Source organism: Miscanthus floridulus, chromosome 15 (assembly GCF_019320115.1).
Source record: "Miscanthus floridulus cultivar M001 chromosome 15, ASM1932011v1, whole genome shotgun sequence".
Taxonomy (NCBI): Eukaryota; Viridiplantae; Streptophyta; class Magnoliopsida; order Poales; family Poaceae; genus Miscanthus; species Miscanthus floridulus.
In genome coordinates, this window is record NC_089594.1 from 1,130,570 (window position 1) to 1,147,639 (window position 17,070).

The 17,070-nt window shown below is 44.8% G+C and overlaps 4 protein-coding genes and 1 long non-coding RNA gene across 8 annotated transcripts; 4 read left to right on the forward strand and 1 right to left on the reverse strand.

Moving 5' to 3' along the window:
• Nucleotides 1–683: 683 nt before the first annotated feature.
• Nucleotides 684–3,243, forward strand: LOC136508336 (uncharacterized). 2 transcript variants are annotated; one of them, XM_066502992.1, is made up of 4 exons: nt 684–1,247; nt 1,540–1,897; nt 2,065–2,120; nt 2,236–3,243. In XM_066502992.1, the coding sequence occupies exons 1-2, from the start codon at nt 715–717 to the stop codon at nt 1,844–1,846; spliced, it is 840 nt and encodes a 279-aa protein (XP_066359089.1). In that variant the 5' UTR covers nt 684–714; the 3' UTR covers nt 1,847–1,897; nt 2,065–2,120; nt 2,236–3,243. The 2 variants fall into 2 exon arrangements, with proteins under 2 accessions (XP_066359089.1, XP_066359090.1); XM_066502993.1 differs by having other exon boundaries at nt 1,567–2,120.
• LOC136509436 (delta(3,5)-Delta(2,4)-dienoyl-CoA isomerase, peroxisomal-like) lies at nt 3,021–4,448 on the reverse strand (the record flags this gene model as incomplete). Its single annotated transcript, XM_066504236.1, has 2 exons — nt 3,021–3,411; nt 3,977–4,448. Coding segments are annotated over 2 exons (663 nt in total), but the record flags the coding sequence as incomplete, so codon positions are not given.
• Nucleotides 4,449–5,813: 1,365 nt separating this feature from the next.
• Nucleotides 5,814–6,977, forward strand: LOC136508337 (uncharacterized). The gene is made up of 3 exons (XR_010771929.1): nt 5,814–6,167; nt 6,360–6,478; nt 6,611–6,977. It is a non-coding gene; the product is annotated as an uncharacterized lncRNA (long non-coding RNA).
• A 244-nt stretch (nt 6,978–7,221) lies between these two features.
• LOC136508623 (uncharacterized) lies at nt 7,222–10,869 on the forward strand. Of its 3 annotated transcripts, none has more exons than XM_066503349.1 (7): nt 7,222–7,418; nt 8,471–8,553; nt 8,927–9,013; nt 9,155–9,303; nt 9,633–9,764; nt 10,125–10,264; nt 10,335–10,869. In XM_066503349.1, the coding sequence occupies exons 1-7, from the start codon at nt 7,310–7,312 to the stop codon at nt 10,418–10,420; spliced, it is 786 nt and encodes a 261-aa protein (XP_066359446.1). In that variant the 5' UTR covers nt 7,222–7,309; the 3' UTR covers nt 10,421–10,869. The 3 variants fall into 3 exon arrangements, with proteins under 3 accessions (XP_066359446.1, XP_066359447.1, XP_066359448.1); XM_066503350.1 differs by having other exon boundaries at nt 7,223–7,418; nt 10,125–10,255; XM_066503351.1 differs by having other exon boundaries at nt 7,226–7,418; nt 10,125–10,868.
• Nucleotides 10,870–11,900: 1,031 nt separating this feature from the next.
• On the forward strand, nt 11,901–15,661 carry LOC136506443 (dof zinc finger protein PBF-like). Its single transcript, XM_066501374.1, has 5 exons — nt 11,901–11,952; nt 12,051–12,354; nt 12,479–12,556; nt 12,698–12,783; nt 14,581–15,661. The coding sequence occupies exons 4-5, from the start codon at nt 12,718–12,720 to the stop codon at nt 15,508–15,510; spliced, it is 996 nt and encodes a 331-aa protein (XP_066357471.1). The 5' UTR covers nt 11,901–11,952; nt 12,051–12,354; nt 12,479–12,556; nt 12,698–12,717; the 3' UTR covers nt 15,511–15,661.
• The last annotated feature ends 1,409 nt before the right edge of the window (nt 15,662–17,070 follow it).

A 17,070-nucleotide genomic window follows, 5' to 3' on the forward strand; every position in this document is an offset into this window, starting at 1 on the left:
CGGGACGGGCAGAGCAGGGAGCAGTGGGATGGGCGGCGGAGCAGCGACAGGTGCAGCAGTAGGAGTAGCGCGGAGCAGGTGCAAGAGCAGCGACGACAGAACAGACAGGGCGAGCGGCAAGAGCAATGGATGGGACGCGGGGCATGGGACGCGAAGCAGAGCAGGATGGGCCCGGGTGCGGTGCTGCCACGTTGGAGAAGGCCGCGGCGAGCCGATCCCACGATAAAGGCTCCCATGGCGGTCGCATGCGTGCGACACAATGGAGGAGCTCGCATTGGCCGCTGCATGCGGCGGTGGGAAAAGAAAATGTCGCTGACATTTTTTTTTCTTTTTGGAGAAACCATGCTGATGGTGGAACGAAGCAGGCCTATTTGCCCCGATCGCTGCACAGGTCCGAGAACAGGGCGTGTAGATGGACATCCTCACCGGAGCATTATTGTTGTTGTAAGCCGAGACTACTTGTTGCTTTGTTATCTATCATAACAAGACAGAGGAATCAAATCATCCACTGAAAGACTTGTTGCTTTAATTTAATTTCAAAAGTATCGTATATTGCTAGAAGTTGAGAAATCCTTAACTAAAAAGTTTATGTAGATGTAGGCCGTTGGATCCTCAATCTGGCCCTGTCCACGGCCATCCGATTTGACTCATCCCACATTCCCACTACTACCACCGGCCCCGTCCCAGTCAACGCCACCGTCAGTTCAGTTGAGCATGCCATCGCCGTCGCCGGCGGCCGTGCTCGTCAGCAACGGCGCCATCGCTCCACACGCTCCCCCATCCGCCGCCGCCTTCCTCGACTCCACGCCGGGCGCCTACACCACCGCCCGCGGAACCCTCCTCTTGTGGCCACGCCACCTCCGCCGCCTCACCGAATCCGCCGCGCTCCTCGCCCGTTCCCACCCCCACCTGCTCGGCCTCCCCCTCCCCCTCCCCCTCCCCCGATCGCGCGCCCTCGACCTCGATTTCCTCTCCATCCAGTCTCTCGTCAACCCCTCCGTGCGGGTCGCCATCCACGAGATGCACACTCGGCTGCCCGTGACCAAGGACGAGCATTTGGCGCTCACTGCCCTGGTCAGAGGAGCAGGAGCAGGAGCCGATTCCATTTCTGGTTCTTGGGACGGCCTCGACGTCTTCGTCCACGTCGGGACGTATGCCCCGCCGGTCTTCGGAGAGTCGGGGGCCAGACTTGCTGTTGCCGGCAGGGGAAGGGACGCCGCCGCCGCCAAGTACGCGTCCTGGGCCAGGTCGGTGCTGTACTCTACTGTATGTTGCCCTATCTAACTAATGCGATTCATTGCAATCTTCCTGAAAGTTTGTTGCTGCCTAAGCTGCTGAGCTAGTATTCCATTCCTTACCTTTCCTCTGGATGAATGGAGAAAATTGCTATTTCGCCGTTATTAAAGTGGGCTTCGTTCTGTTCTTTCGCCATCCGGATTCGTCCGAATGCTTTGGACTAGTATATCTACTATATTTTGATTTTGAATTTTTTTCTTTGTTATTTCCTTTCCCCTTTTACCCCTCACCCATCCCCGTCAGAACCTTATCTTGTTCTGTTCGCACAAGGACCGGGAGGGAGAGAAGGAACATGAGAGAAGGACACCGCCAGGCAGCGAGGTGGTCGACAGCGCCGCCGCCGCCTCCCCTGGCCAGCCCACCGCGGCCGCCCCGACTCGCCGGCGCGCGGCCAGGACTTGCCGGCGCGCGGCCAGGTCTCGCCGGCGCGCGGGCAGAAAGCTGGTCGACGGTGCTACCGCCGCCTCCCCGTCCTGCCCACCGCGGCCGCCCCCACTCGCCCACGCAGCCTGGTGTCACGACTCCGCCGTCGCCGCCGTGCTTTCAGTAGGGATGAACGATGAACCAGAGGATGGCTCACCCGGAGCGGTCCCGTGGACAGGTTCTTCTATATGTTTATATTCTCAACAACTCTGCTCTGCCTGTATGTCTTTGGGTTTTGCTGGGTGCTCATTGTTAAGATCAGAAATGAAGAGCAGATAACAATTTGGAAGGCAATGGCAAAGACCCCTGCATCTATTGCTTTAATCATCTACACATTCATTGCAGTCTGGTTTGTTGGTGGCCTCTCTGTGTTCCATTTGTATCTCATGAGCACAAATCAGGTAAAAACTGATTCCAAAAAGGATGTATTTATATCCTTGCCTGATGAAGTATGTTGCGCCAATTGCTAATCAGTTGCCCTACTTCTGCTTTGTCGACAACATATGAGAACTTCAGGTATCGCTATGATCAACGAGCCAACCCATACAACAGGGGAGTCATAGAAAACATCAAAGAGATCTTCTTTACAACGATCCCTCCTTCCAAGAACAACTTCTGTGGTAGGGTCCAACAGGAGCATGGTCTGAGGCCTCGTCCAACAAATGGTTTCATGAGTCCAAACATGGGGAGACCTGTATGGCGGTTGTTTCTGGACTTTCTTTTCTTCTTTCTCTTAATTTGAGATGTCTTTCATGTCTATTGTCTGAAGCAGTTGGTTTGTGACGTCTCCAGTTTGGCACTGTCAGGTTTTGTCTGTATATAATCGGAGCAGTAAGCCTAAAATAGGTTTCTGTTGCTTGGATTTGGATGGTAATGGTTGTGAACAATGTCGAACCTTTGCATTACATTAAATGAACATAGCTTGATCTGAGTGCCCATGTTAAGATTAATTTCATTTCTTTGTTTCTTTGGAAATGTTAATTTATCGCTAAGAGTTTTTTTTTGAATGCTAAGTTATCTCGAGTTAATATGCTATAGTATTGTTCCTGCTCTAAAGTTCCTTGACATGTAGAGTTCATGATGAAGAGTAGGGTGCTACACTTCTGGGGCATATTGCTCTAGTATTCATTTTCAACAGTATAAGTAAAGGTTTTCATCTTGTAGCGGTGAGACAATTGTCTGGGGGTTTGGGCAACTGGGACATTCACTACTGTGTATATGGTGCAGTCGTGCAGTAGAAATGAGTCTGCATACAGACTGGAACAGGTAACAAAACAATAACACCCTGGGCTCGTTTGACATGTCGACCGAAACAACTTTGGTAAGCTCAATTGATATGGAAAAATGTCTTCACAACTCCACCGAGAACATGCATTTTCCCTGACAAGAAAGGATGTTTCGCCAAATGCTACCACAGATGGTATTCTTGTCTACTCCTAACACACTTCATTCCTTTTATTAATTTTCAGATAAGTAGAGGTATGGTATCTGAATCTGATCATTACAGCTTGGAGAACACAGGCTTACGCTTCTCCAGGAAGGCTCTGATGGCCTCCTTCAGATCATTCGATCTCATCATACCCGCATTCCATGAGGCTACATGCTCCAGGCCTTGTTCTACAGTCACATCCCTGCTTCTTAGCAAAACCGCCTTGGTTCCCATCACCGCCCATGCCGACTTCTCAGCTATTTCTGAAATTATCACCCAAGTTCAGTCCAAAACTAGTCAAGAATATGACAGATTATGTTCGTGCAGGAGTGAGCTCAAAATAATTTGCAGTTTAACCTAGCATATGAAGTAAAAGAGCACTCATGCACAATTGAACAGACTAACACAAAACCGACAATAGGTACAACACTACGCATTCTCATCATAGAAGGGGAATGAATGTGTAATCTATGGGCACGATCTTTGAAAACCCACAAGACTACCACCGCTAGGTGCCTAAGCCACATGGGTGCCCCTTGGAGATGGATCTATATGAATTCCAGGAGCATAAGCATAATACTCACATGGTGGAAGAACCGTTATACTCCTACAAGCTAGTTAACAGTTATCTTGAGCTTGATATATTGGTGGTACAAGGGTTGTCAAAAGGGCTGTGACGGTCATTGGTGCTCACTAGAGTATAAGTATTGTTTGTTGCTTTCAACTCTATTGCAGTAAGCTTAGTACATCTCATGTTAATCAAGGCAGCGAAGCATGAACAATTGTACTGTATGTAAGAAGAAGATAGATACTAGCAGATGTTAATACCTTTGACGATCTTTGCGACGCCGGCATCCAATTCTTTCTTGGAATCGAAGAACCTGGTAACCAGGCCCATCTCCTTGGCCTCCATGGCGGTGATCTTGCGTCCGGTGAGCGCGAGGTCAGCAGCGTTGCCGTAGCCGACGATCCGCGGGAGGCGCTGCAGCGCGCCGAGGTCGGCGACGATGGCCATGTTCACCTCCTTGAGCACGAACGTGGCGTCCCTGGAGCAGCACCTGATGTCGCAGGCCGCGACGACCTCGACGCAGGCGCCGTGCACCGCCGCGACGACGGGCTTCCGGCACCGCTCGATGGCCATGAGCGCCCCCTGCATGTCCAGGACCGCGCGGCGGAGCGCCTCCGCGGCGACCACGGGGTCGCCGGCGCCCGCGGCGGAGGCGGCGGCCAGCGGGTCCCCGGGGCCCCCCAGCTCGATGCCCGCGCAGAAGTGCGGGCCCGCGGCGGACAAGCTATCATGGGATGGATGAGGGGTAAAAGGGGAAAGGAAATAACGAAAGAAAAATCAAAATCAAAATACGGTACATATACTGGTCCAGGGCATTCTGGCGGTGCGTCGCGTTTGAAAATGGCAGACGGGCGAATCCCATTTGCAGGATGACAAAAGAGCGAAGCCCACGTTTGATAATGGCGAAATACCAATTTTCTCGGATGAATGCATGCAGGATCCGGAAGAGTTTGGAAAAGATGAGGCCTCCTGGGGTCACAGAGCTCTTGTTGACTAGTGACGGGGATCATCATATTCTTGAAGGCGCTGTCACAAACTTCTTTGTTGTCTGCCAGCAGGCGAGTCCAACTTCTTTCTTGTCTATGAATGGATGGCATCCATGTTGCGGTTTTTACTGATAATATGCAAGAAGAATCCTTCTGCACTGACACTTAGCACTTATACTGAATGCCAATGATATTATAGAGTTCTCGGTACTCATCACTTAACAACTAGTCTCATATTATTTTTGTTCACCAGAACAGAGAAAAGAGTATCACCATCCATGTATTGGGAAGGAACAAGTGAAAGTCATGCATTTCCTTTCACAAATTTTTTTTTTTATCAATTCTGGTCAGTTGTATTTTACTTTTTATGTCTGCCTGCCTTATTTGTTGTCCTGTCATCATATAAATGCATGTAATGATTAGAGTTTGAGCTAAAATGACGATCCTTGGTGCCTTCCTATGAATGGATTCTAGGATGTCCAAGCCTCCAAGGAATGACCAAATTTCTTTACACTTTTGAGATTTTGTTGTTGTATTTATCTGATCTGGTCTCTCGAAAAGCACCTGCAACATATTGCCAGCCACATGGATCTTCTCTACTAATGGTGTACACTACAGTTTTTGAACTTAAACAAGTGCATTGTCATGTTGGAATTCTGAAAATATAGTTTTTTTTTCTTCTTTTGTACAATAACTGATGCATTTCTCTATAGGAGGAAAATGAGAGGAATGGGCAATTCTCTAATCAAACAATGGCTACTAAGTTTGAAGTGCAAACAGGGCCACTGAGTGATGGAGTCCTCCCTGGGATTATACGTCAGATAGTGATAGAGTAAGTATTCTTTGACTACTCTGAATTCCACGTGCTTTGGTTTTATCATCTTGTATGGTTTTAGAGAGAGTGAAGCAAATTTCAGGATACTAATAAAAGTAACTGGGAGGGACCTTATGTCTGCTTTGATATTACCTTCTTTCATCTCACAGTTTTGCACTCTATACTTTCTGCACTAGGTCCAGTGGACATGCAGACCTAATAATTGCATACTAAAGGGGTTGCGTAAGAGGGAGTGATTGACACTGTAATCCTGACTGAGATATTGCGAGCTAGAGATAATACCAAATGCTGATGCCTTGTAACAGAAGTTGTATTTCTTTGGACCAGGGTGTGCCATGATATTGGAATCCCAGTACGAGAGATATCTCCATCGTGGTCCAATAATGAATTTTGGAAAGAGCCATTTGTTATAAGTAAGAATTTTCCCTCTCGGATAACACGACCTGCTGGTACATGATGTCCTTATTTTGAGCATTGGCTGCTGCTATTTGGTGTACCATATACATCATACCTGTAGCAGGTAGCTTAAGGCTTATCCAGCATGTAGAGTCAGTTCAAGTACCTTTATTTTGGGAGGACATACAATCTAAAACCTGGAGCGATGTACCTTGGGCGGTGAAGAAGTTTCAGGTACGCAATGCTTATAGCGTCTTTCCACATTTGTTTTTTGTCCTTTCGGTGATTTTAAAAACTGTTTGTAAACTTGTCAAAATTCAAAACTAGGGTGCTGGATGCATTACGACACAAATTCATGTTAGTTCTTCACAAGATTCAGAAAATCCTCTTTACTGCAAACTTGTGACTAGCTGACTCATCATGCAGAGGGAAATACTGAAGAGAGCAGCAAGAGAGGAGTACGACATTAACAGTCTCCTTTGAGTTATGAGCGTCGTTCGTTGATTCATTTGAAGGGTCCATAATGCTGCTAGGGCAATATATAGGTAACTTGGTAGTTATTACATCTCTGTTGAGAACTTGAGATGATATTGTAACACTGTTTTTTTTTTTTGTGTGTGTGTGGATAATTCAGACATTTTGGCTGCTGTGCTTTATTTGTTGGCTAACCAAAACAGGCCTCACCTCGGGGAAGCAGAAGAGGAAGGCAACTGGTGGATAGCGTTGGAGTCCGGATGGGGAGTATGGATTTGGATAGCCTATTGGTTGGGCGGCCACTCATAGCCGGGTAGGGATTTGAAAGTCAAAGGTCCTGTGATAGTTCCTCTGCAAAAAGTGTAGAGGAGAAATTAGTTGATTTGAGGAACTAATTGTCTGTTTCGGATACATGAATACAATGACCAAATGATCCCTGCTGCAGATGCTCACTAGGCAGTAGCGAAGCAACCCCATGCATGCTTATTATGAGGATGGATTAGTTGCAACCCCCTTTTGATCTGTAGCTGCAACTAATTAATCTGATCTGTTTGCCGTGTATGTGTATGTTCTGAGGATGGTGGCATCGTGAATATGAATGGATGAATGAATTTGAGTTCCTCAAATGAAATCATCAAATCAAACTAATCTATAAACAAACAAAATAGTGAGTGAATTGCTCCGAGCATGGAAGGAAGGAATTGCTCCGAACACGCATAACGTTAACGCCCAAGTACAAGATGGCCAAAGCCCACGCAGCGCGGACTCGCATAGGCAGGCCCGGTCTGCCAAGCCCACGCACACTAAGACGGCAACGGCCGGCCCACAACGACCACTCTCCTCGGCCCTCGCAGCTGCATTCTCTCGCCTCCGCCGCCGCCGCCGGCCTTCTCCAAGCAGCCATGGATGAGTGGGTGCGCCAAGCCGACAGCTGGATCCGCCAGCAGCCCCCGGAGCAGATCTATATCGCGGGCGCGGTGGTTGCCCTCACAATCCTGCTGCTTATCGTAGGTACGTCCGCTGCCAAACCTAGACTTCTTCTCAAATTCCCTACATTCTTGAGTACGGAGTATTGTGCTGCCAACGCCCACGGATTCTTATGTGGCCCAGTAGGCATGAAATAGGTGTGTTCAGTTTTGCGGCAGGGGACTGCTTGGGGTGGGATCCCTGGAGAAACATTCTCGCCCGCCTAAATAAAAGCGCCACAGTTGTTACTGGTTAAGTTTTTTTTTTCGATTTAATTCAATCACTGGAGAATAAACTAGTTGTGGATCTGGAATTGCATATTTAGCTCTAGTGTGCTGTCTGCTTCATATATCTGGGTAAAATAAGATGTGACCGACTCCATGCCCTGGATCATATGGGAGCTGATTTGGGCAGTGGAGGAAGAGGCTATACTCCGATTAAATTAAGCAACTACAGGAGAGCAAGCTGCAGTTACCTAATTTATGAGGGGGACAAACAGTATCGTTTATAGCTGTATAAATTAACCAATCTGTGGAGTTTGCGAACATTTATTAGTTTTGAAAATTATAGTTGTGCTTAGAAAGGAAGGACGTAGCGGAAATTTTGAGCCTTGGTTCATTCAGACTCTGAGGTGTCATTGTGCCACAAGTTTGAAGACTTCAACAGGGTTGTTTTGATGTAGTAATATAGATTAAATAATTGAAAATTAGGCCCATGGTTTTATTAGCAATAGTTAGTGTGCTTGATGATTTAGTATTTACAAGTTCTTGAACATGAGGTCTCTGATGATGGCATGTTTATGTTATGAAGTGAAGAAGGGTTTTTGCTTTTTGTTCAGAGATACCTTATGATCTACTCCCTCCGTTCCAAATTATAAGTTGTTCTGGCTTTTCTAGATACATAGCTTAACCTAGAAAAGCCAAAACGACTTATAGTTTGGAATGCTATACATGAGGTGTCATGTGTCATGCTCTACATATTATCTGTTTCCGCCATGTTGCTTGTCAAGATCTATGCTTTATCATACAATTCATTACATTAGAGTGGTGACTGGTGAGTGCTAAGCAATTACTTTGTCTGCCTTTATATTTCCACAGCATCTTGTCTGAAATCCTCGAAGTCAAATACTATAGTGCTATCCGGGCTTAGTGGCAGTGGCAAAACTACTATTTTCTACCAGGTAACTGCTGTTCTTTTTGTCTATGGGGTGTAGGGTTTTACAAGTGAAGGACAAGGTTGTAGTATCTAGTTTGCAAAATAATCTTGTCTGAACGTCATTTTGTGCATTAAATTCTAGCAGGACATCTCTTTCTTATGTGTTTGGATTTTGTTTTTACATATAGTATAGTTGGTTTGGTTTGATTTGACTATGCTCATATCTGATTCTAGAGGCACTGCCTTGCGATACCATTAAAAATCAGGATTATATATTTTTGTTACTTTTTTGTCTATTAGACCATTTGGTATTCATATCAACACCGTTGTAACAGGTAGGTGGGTTGTACTATCTTTTATTTATCTGCTAATTGCCTAATTCTGTGTCTGCTTGTCAGCTTCGGGATGGATCATCACACCAAGGAACTGTGACTTCAATGGAAGAAAACAATGACACATTTGTGCTGCATTCGGAGCAAGAAAGTGTAAGAAACTTGTAGAGTTAATTCTTTTTCAGACATATTGAGATAAAAAATAAAATGGATAGCATAGTTTTTTTTATGAAGAAACATGCATTTCTTGACTGCAACATTTTTGCTAAACCTTCTTCCTATTGCCCTTTTCAGAAAGGCAAAGTAAAACCTGTGCATGTTGTTGATGTCCCTGGCCATTCAAGGCTCAAGCCCAAGCTTGATGAAGTCCTGCCTAAAGCAGCTGGGGTTGTTTTCGTTGTTGATGCTCAAGATTTCTTCTCTAGCATGCAAGCTGCTGCAGAGTAATTTTTGTGCCCTCTGTTTTAGTATTTATCAAATAACTTTGGTGTCTATATCATCTACTTTTACTTGCTTTTGTGCTGGATTGAAATTAGCAGTTTGATTAGGAGCTTTCTTCATATCCCAAAATTGCAGAAATTATTGTGTTTGATTAATTTCTTATTGTAGTTAACATTGTGTGACTAGCAGCCTTCTCCATATTCTCAACATTTCATAACAATTACTCTGTTTGATCATTTGTTAATGTTATTAAAATTGCAGAAAAAATACTCTGTTTGATCATTTGTTAATGCTGTTAACATTGCATAACAATATTACCATCCTTTTGCAGGTATCTGTATGACATTCTGACAAAGGCAACTGTAGTGAAGAAAAAGGTTCCTGTGCTTATATTCTGCAACAAGACAGATAAAGTTACAGCCCACTCAAAGGAGTTCATAAAGAAACAGTTGGAGAAAGAAATGTAAGGACAACTCTCTCGTCCCAACATTTATGGTACTTGCATAATTAGAATTTGAATGACTCAAACCCAGTAGTCAATAAATGCTGTGATAATGGATCGTATTCCTAGATCTGATGTGCAACAGGAATGTATCCAATGACTTATACATGATAATAATCTGCAAAGATATATATAATTTATTTGGGTTGGGGAGTAGTAGTTCTTGCATATCCCCGTTTCTTATCCCAAACAGATCTATAACTCGTAGCCACCTTTAACTTTAAGCGAGCATGCAAAACATATGTACCAGTCTCCTACTGATGTGAAATATTAATAAATTCACAAGGTTTCTAATGCCTGCCCTTCTTTCCCATGTTGTAGAAACAAGCTTCGGGAATCAAGGAATGCCATATCATCAGCTGACATCTCTGATGAAGTCCAGCTCGGGGTCCCTGGAGAGGCATTCAACTTCAGCCAGTGCCAGAACAAGGTGGCTGTTGCTGAGGGTGCCGGTATGACTGGTAATGTTTCAGCTGTCGAGCAATTCATCCGTGAACATGTGAAGGCATAGATTGTTCTTATTGTTCTCAGGGCTGCGAATGATTCACCTGATGAGGCAAGACAGGTCCTCTGACGATGTTTTGAGGCACAATCATATTCTGCACCGCTTCAGCTAACCCATGTTAGAGGCGTTACATGTTGATTGTTAATTAATGCCTGACAGTCATCGGGTATGAATAGAGGCAGCTAAGAACTGTCTCTGGCCATGGTGGTTTTGCTTGATAAGGTTGATATTTCCCTGATTTTTACCAGTCTCTGTTCTAAACTCTGGTTGTAGTTACAAGCAAAAGTCCAGATTTCTGACTCTGTTTTTCGGAACTGACTGTTTTTCGGAAGCAACTGTTTTATATGGTGAGACACTGTAAGACAGGCCTCACCGTTCGGAAGCAGAACACGGAAGGCAATTGGATAGCTCATGGGGTAGTTTGCAAAAAGGAAAAGGAGAAATTGTATAGTTTAAAACCCATGTGTTTGTGCATCAACATTCTTTTCCGGTTTCATCTACAAAGAGTTCTGATAATCCATCCCAGGATCTATTTGATTTGTAGCTGCAACTATTGTCGCCGAGTATGTTTTGAGAATGGTCCATGGTAGGACCATGCATCAATATGAATTTCGGTTCCTCAAACTGCACTCTGCTTGCGCGCGATGATGGACCAAAAAATAAATAAGATTGTTATAGGAATCGGATGGGATGCATCAGGTCTATAACTATAATTCTGGTAGCATCAGGTCTATAACTATAATTCTGGTAACAATCGTTGCTTTGCTTGCATCGGTCAAGAGTCAAGACTGATCGAAGAGCAAGACCATGCATCAAGTTGCTTGGTGGTTACACTTACACTCAAGCAATCATATTCCTAAAAAATCACACATTCAACCAAAAAAAAATCCTTCAAAACTTAAAAATGCCTTCTGAATAACCTTAGAACAACTAGAGATCTAGCCTTTAGGTCTTGCATAACTATCATTGTTGATGACCAAAATTTGAGATGGTTATCTGAAGCGGTGCATAACCATCATCGTTGCCTTCTGATAACCTTAGAACAACTAGAGATCTAGCCTTTAAGCTGGCTTAGCTGGTTCCCTAAGCCAGCTTAGCTAGATCATAGATTGGACGTCACCATTGTGTAGCACTCATTGACCTGAGTAAAATGTATATGTAATCTTAGTCGAATTCGGGTGGGAGCAAAATGGCTATGGAAAGTCCATACTTGTGAAAACCAGCTAAACCTTTTTTAAAGTTGGCAAAGCTAGATTTTAGGAAAGTCTGAGTTAAAGTTGTAATTTAGCACGACTGTGTAATAAATTATTATGACTTGTTCCCAGGGTAAACCTCCCCACCCAATAAATATAAAGGGTCACCACCACTTGATGGCCTCGAACTGTATCTATTAACATTTTTATATTTTGACACCCTTTTGTATTTTTATCCCGTAAGCCTACTTTTTCAACCCCATCTGATGTTCTTATCTCATCTCCATGTCATAAGAAGGAATCCTAGTTGGCCTATTGAGCCTAGTAGGGAACATTGGAGTGAGTTTGCTCAAGTGGGACCTCTCTCAGGTGAGCGTTCGACGGGGTCTACTGATGGACCTAGTTTGTCGAAACTGGCTAGGCTAGTTTCTAAATCTGGCAAGCCGCAAAGGTGTGTATGTGAGAGATGCATGTTGTGTGTGCTTGTGTGATGGCGTGTTCTAGCATCGACCGTAACTGATGTGACTGTCACCACTGTTTGTTTTTCAGGTAGGAAAGGGGGAAACAACCATGCAAGGACGAGAGGCTTGTAGTTCAAGATGAAGTGCGAGCACTGCACCGTCGAGCTTGTCATGATTGTTAGACTCTGCCGTTTCTGTTGTATGCGAACGGAAGAGAAGACCTGCAAGGCATCTCGGTGTGGGCTGCGCCATCCATAAGACCATGCATGGCTCTCATAAGACCATGCATGCGTCATCAGCTAGCAGACGCGCCGCGCGGTTGCTTTCACGGAAATCCGCCGCCGTTTCCACTGCACTGTCCGTTAGCTGGCTTTCCATCTGTCCAGCCCACTGTATGTATACTGGGCTCTCACACCATCCATCCATCTGTTTGCCTCGCTCACTCCCTTTCCTCTCTATAAAAACCAAAGGAGGCACTCTCAAAGCATCATCTCTCTTTCTGTCCCTTCTTCCCAGTGACAAGAGGAAGCTAGGCCGACACAACATCCAGTCCGTCCCGTGTACTCTGTGATCCTTCTTGGTGTTTTGATACAGGTTGGTTGACAGATGTGTTGATTTTCAGAGATTTTGATAGTTCTCTTTGCTTTACCTGCTAGGATCGATCTATCCTTTATTTGGTGGGTGGGTGCATATATGTAAGTGCTTGTTCATGTATCTATGCTATATTTGCTACAGCTTAGCGGAAGGAAAGATCCATGGACATGAGCTCCAGCACCACCAGCGGCACTGCAGCAGCATCAGCTCCCCACAACCACCAGCAGGTAACTTGGTGATCGCCTCCTTGCGCTCGATCATCCCTTTCATGTTGGCTACTTTCTTTCCATATATAGATCGATATGCAAGTGAGACACGAACATATTTGTTAACCTTTATATATGTTTCTTCTTCTTCTTCTTCAATCTATGATACAAGTTCGTTTCTTTCTCTTGATTTCAAGTAGCTAGCAGGCTAGCTCACTGCTAGAATATTCTCCATGAATCAATTGTTGGATAACCTTCCAAATTAATTCAAAGTTTCCTAAACTTTTTTTATTTATTTCAGCCTCTTGATTTGTTAGTCTATAGTGTGCATCATTAACAAGATTCTCGAATTTATTTAAACAAAGTTGTCACTGCACTTTTGGGGCGATAGGATGTTTACACCATGTATCCCTCTTCTCTAACTTTGGCGACACTTACGAGATTAAGGTTCAGGGTTGGTGCTCACCATAGTCCCGTGAGCCTTGAGGGAAATCCTATGGTGGCAGAGTGGTGGTGGAGGTGGATGTGATAGGATGAGGGCTAGAGGGTGACAACGTAACGACATCCTAGAAAATCCAAGTTAATATCACGGTAGATGTAGCGATGATAACCGATAGGGAGCCACCATAGATGAAGAGGGGCGATGGCGTGCAAGGATGAGAGCATGATGGAGAAGGTGAATAAGGCACTGTTGGTGGGATGGAGGGGATTAAGTCTGCGAGGGTATGGTGTCTGGTTGGCGTCGAATGCGATGCAGGTGAGACACGAACATCGGCATATCGAGCATGGGGGCTCAAGCATGCCAGGATGACACCCATCATCCAACACGGGTGAGCGAGTAGTAGGGGGCACAAGAGTGTACGTGTTGGGTACGGTACCGGTGGCAGCATGCATGGGTAACGAAAATTAGGCTTAAATGGGGGTAGGAAAATGAGGCATTGGATCACAGTGACTGGCAACTTAATATTCAGGTGTTGGGCTTCCTAATGGCAAGTAGGTAATTGGTATGATCCCTGTGAGAGGATGTGGATTGGTCAAGACAAAGTAGGAAAATGGACCATCTTATGTGTATCATGGATTGAGCGTTGTACAATTTAGTGGGGATAGAGAGGATGAGGCACGTTGGAGTGACTGGTTTGTGTCGAAAACGATGTAGGTGAGAAGCATACATGGGCATATCAAAGATGAGGGCTTAGGCGTGGCAGGGTGTCTCTCAGTATCCAACACTAGTGAGCAAGGAATTGGCACTAGTGTGGGGCTGGGTGAGGGCAGGAGTGTGTTAGGTATAGTAGTGACGGCACCGTAGGTGACTATAGGGAGGTGGAAAGGAGGCGACTCAAGGGGTGTTTAGGGTTAAAAGGGGTTGCAAATAGACTATTGGATTAAATTGATTGGTGTCCAAAGATTTTGGTGTCAGGTTTCATGAAGTACACAAGTGGGCTAGGGATTGAGGTCCTATGGGATGATGAGATCAGGAAAGACAAAAGTGGGACCTATAAAATACATATTTGGTTTTGGTGTGTCATTACATATGTAGTACTAGCACACAACACAATAATCTACCATAGAAAAGTTTGATTGTGGTTATCACACATTCTAGCCACTATAGAAAATTGTCACTTTATTTCCATCTAAAAAGGTAGTACACATTTCATTCTATGGTTTTGAACAAGCTTGTGCTTCATGATATTTAATTTGTTAAATCAGGAAGTTGGGTGATATGTGTAATACTATATCATTATTTCTCTTTGCTTGTGGCGCTAATAATGGCTCTAACACATGTTAATAATTTTTGCATCCACAATTTATTTGGTGCAGGAGGCGATGGTGGCATCCCCCATTATAAAGGACGAAGCTCGGAGCCCAAAGCATGCACAAGTCACGCAACAGGCAAGTGGCAGTGTTGAGCGTAAGCCGTGGCCGCAGCTGCCTGAGGCGCTCAGGTGCCCACGCTGCAACTCCAACAACACCAAATTTTGCTACTACAACAACTACAGCATGACACAACCACGCTACTTCTGCAAGGCCTGCCGCCGCTATTGGACACATGGTGGCGCCCTCCGCAATGTCCCCGTTGGTGGCGGGTGTCGCAAGAACAAGCGCGCCTCTGGATCCGTCTCAAGCTCCGGCACCTCATCGTCCTCATTGGCTGCCTATGCACCATTATCCCCCGGCACCAACACCAGCTCTAGCTCCAGCAAGATGAGTACCAACACACAGCTGATGATGGTGCCTAACATGATGATGCCCGCCCCAACGATGATAGGCTTATTCCCCAATGTGCTCCCGACACTTATGTCAACAAGTGGGGGCGGCGACTTCAACTTCACCATGGACAACCAGCATGCCTCCCTGCCCTTCACGCCAATGTCACTATCCAACCAGGCATCAGTGCCAGTGCTAGCCGTGGGAGGGAGTGGGACAATGCCATCTTTCCTAGATATGCTAAGAAGAGGGCTTTTTCCTGGTAGCAGTAGCTACAACGCATGTCTCGCGGTGAGTGGCGGCAACAACGGAATGGAGATGCCATTTCCTCTGCCATCATATGGTGCAATGCATGGGCCTGGGTTGAGTGGCTCAACCACTGATGATGCTAGGCAGCTCGTGGGGACTCAGCAGGGAGTGAACAACGACGGTGGTTTTGCAGGATCAGCTGGAGTGCAGGAGGAGGAGGAGGAGGAGGATAACAAGGCCATGGTGAAGAGCAGCAAGAACAACAATGGTGGGTCATTGTTGGACCGCTACTAGACCAAGCCCAACAACAACAACAACAACAACAACAAGGGGTAGCAGGGGTAGTGTGCCAAGCCGTGAAAGTGTTGTTGCTACAAACAATGCAATTGGATAGTAGTACCGGTGAACTTAGGAGAGTCTAGTAGCCTAGGACGCATGCATTTTTATTTAGTTTTGGTCATGATGGCAAGTCATCATGAATCACCACCATTTTTGTTCATTTGCATGCTTTAATGAGTTGCAGTAATCTATATATCATTGGACAAATAATCATTTGTTTGGATCATCAGTTCCACTCGATATTTTCTTCATTTCTCCGATTCTTTAATTTGTTAACTAGTCCATAGCTTTTTCAAGTTTAGTACTTAACTTGGATGGATGAAGCGGGATATTTAACATGCATTTGGTAGCTAGAAGCGTAGAACCCTACCTATGTACTATTGGTAAAAACAAATTGTTGCTGCAGATGTCTATCTTTTGAATGTTTTATTCCTTTTATTTCAGCTTTCAATGAGACACATTAACAACCCTCGGTATACATGAGTATATGCATGGACCTCTTACTATCTTACATATGTGCATGGTACATAACTACTGCTACTTGCTTCATATATACTATAGTCTATATCTGGCAGACACAAGTTATGCATGTTTCACAAGGTGACATTGTTCTTCTTAAGGTACCTTGGTGGTAAGATCCGATAGATCAACCAGGTACATATATATAGAAAGAGAATCCACATGTTATATGATTCATCATATATTATTAACAATATAGAATATAGTATTGGAAATTAAATACAAAAATAAAAGAATGCGCTACAAGCTAGGAAAGTTACAAGTTGAGTAGCGGTGGCGCGCATGCCTTGGCTTCCCAAGAAAATACAATACACTAGCAAGTGTCGTGGCCATGAGGTGCTTCATTAGATTTGAACTCCTACTAGGCCTTGCATGCATGTTTTCCATCCTTGTATATAGTACGGAAAAGACACATCTTGCTATACCATTGTACATACAACGCCTATAGCCTACCTAGAAGTTGGATGCAAATATAACACACACACACACACACACAAATGCAAATCAATCTAGAGTTGCATTGTAAACTATAGACTCGTTTGACATAGCTCTACTATGAGATCTAGGTTGGATATGCAGTCTGAAGCAAAAATAATGTGGTTTACATATTTGTAACTGTGGTTAGTCTAAATTTAAACAAATGGTATATTTAAAAGAAGTTTACGTACTTCTAGATCTAAATTCAAGATTTCTCATACTAACCCAGTCCTAAAATAATCCATAGATCTCTTAAGGGATGCCGACGAGAAGTTCTCTTAGTGAGAAGGTATGTTGCTCACCTTATCATGCATGAAGTCGAGTCAGATGATCAAACCATCCCACTGGGCTTGCCAAAACCGATAGCTTTGACCAACTTTCACTTGCTTATTTCTTCTTGATGTGTCCTAGGGAACAATTTCCTTTTTGCCGACCATCTCGGCTCCACATTGACTTGCTTATATGCCAAAAATTCACTCCCATTGCACCATGTGTTCGTGCGATCAACAACACATGGTG

Coding starts and splice junctions, on each gene's coding strand:
- LOC136508336 (XM_066502992.1), top strand. CDS start 715: ATGCCATCGCCGTCGCCGGCGGCCGTGCTCGTCAGCAACGGCGCCATC. Junction 1,248..1,539: donor AAGTACGCGTCCTGGGCCAG/GTCGGTGCTGTA, acceptor CATCCCCGTCAG/AACCTTATCTTGTTCTGTTC.
- LOC136508623 (XM_066503349.1), top strand. CDS start 7,310: ATGGATGAGTGGGTGCGCCAAGCCGACAGCTGGATCCGCCAGCAGCCC. Junction 9,765..10,124: donor AAACAGTTGGAGAAAGAAAT/GTAAGGACAACT, acceptor CCCATGTTGTAG/AAACAAGCTTCGGGAATCAA. Junction 10,265..10,334: donor TGAGGGTGCCGGTATGACTG/GTAATGTTTCAG, acceptor TATTGTTCTCAG/GGCTGCGAATGATTCACCTG.
- LOC136506443 (XM_066501374.1), top strand. CDS start 12,718: ATGGACATGAGCTCCAGCACCACCAGCGGCACTGCAGCAGCATCAGCT. Junction 12,784..14,580: donor CTCCCCACAACCACCAGCAG/GTAACTTGGTGA, acceptor TATTTGGTGCAG/GAGGCGATGGTGGCATCCCC.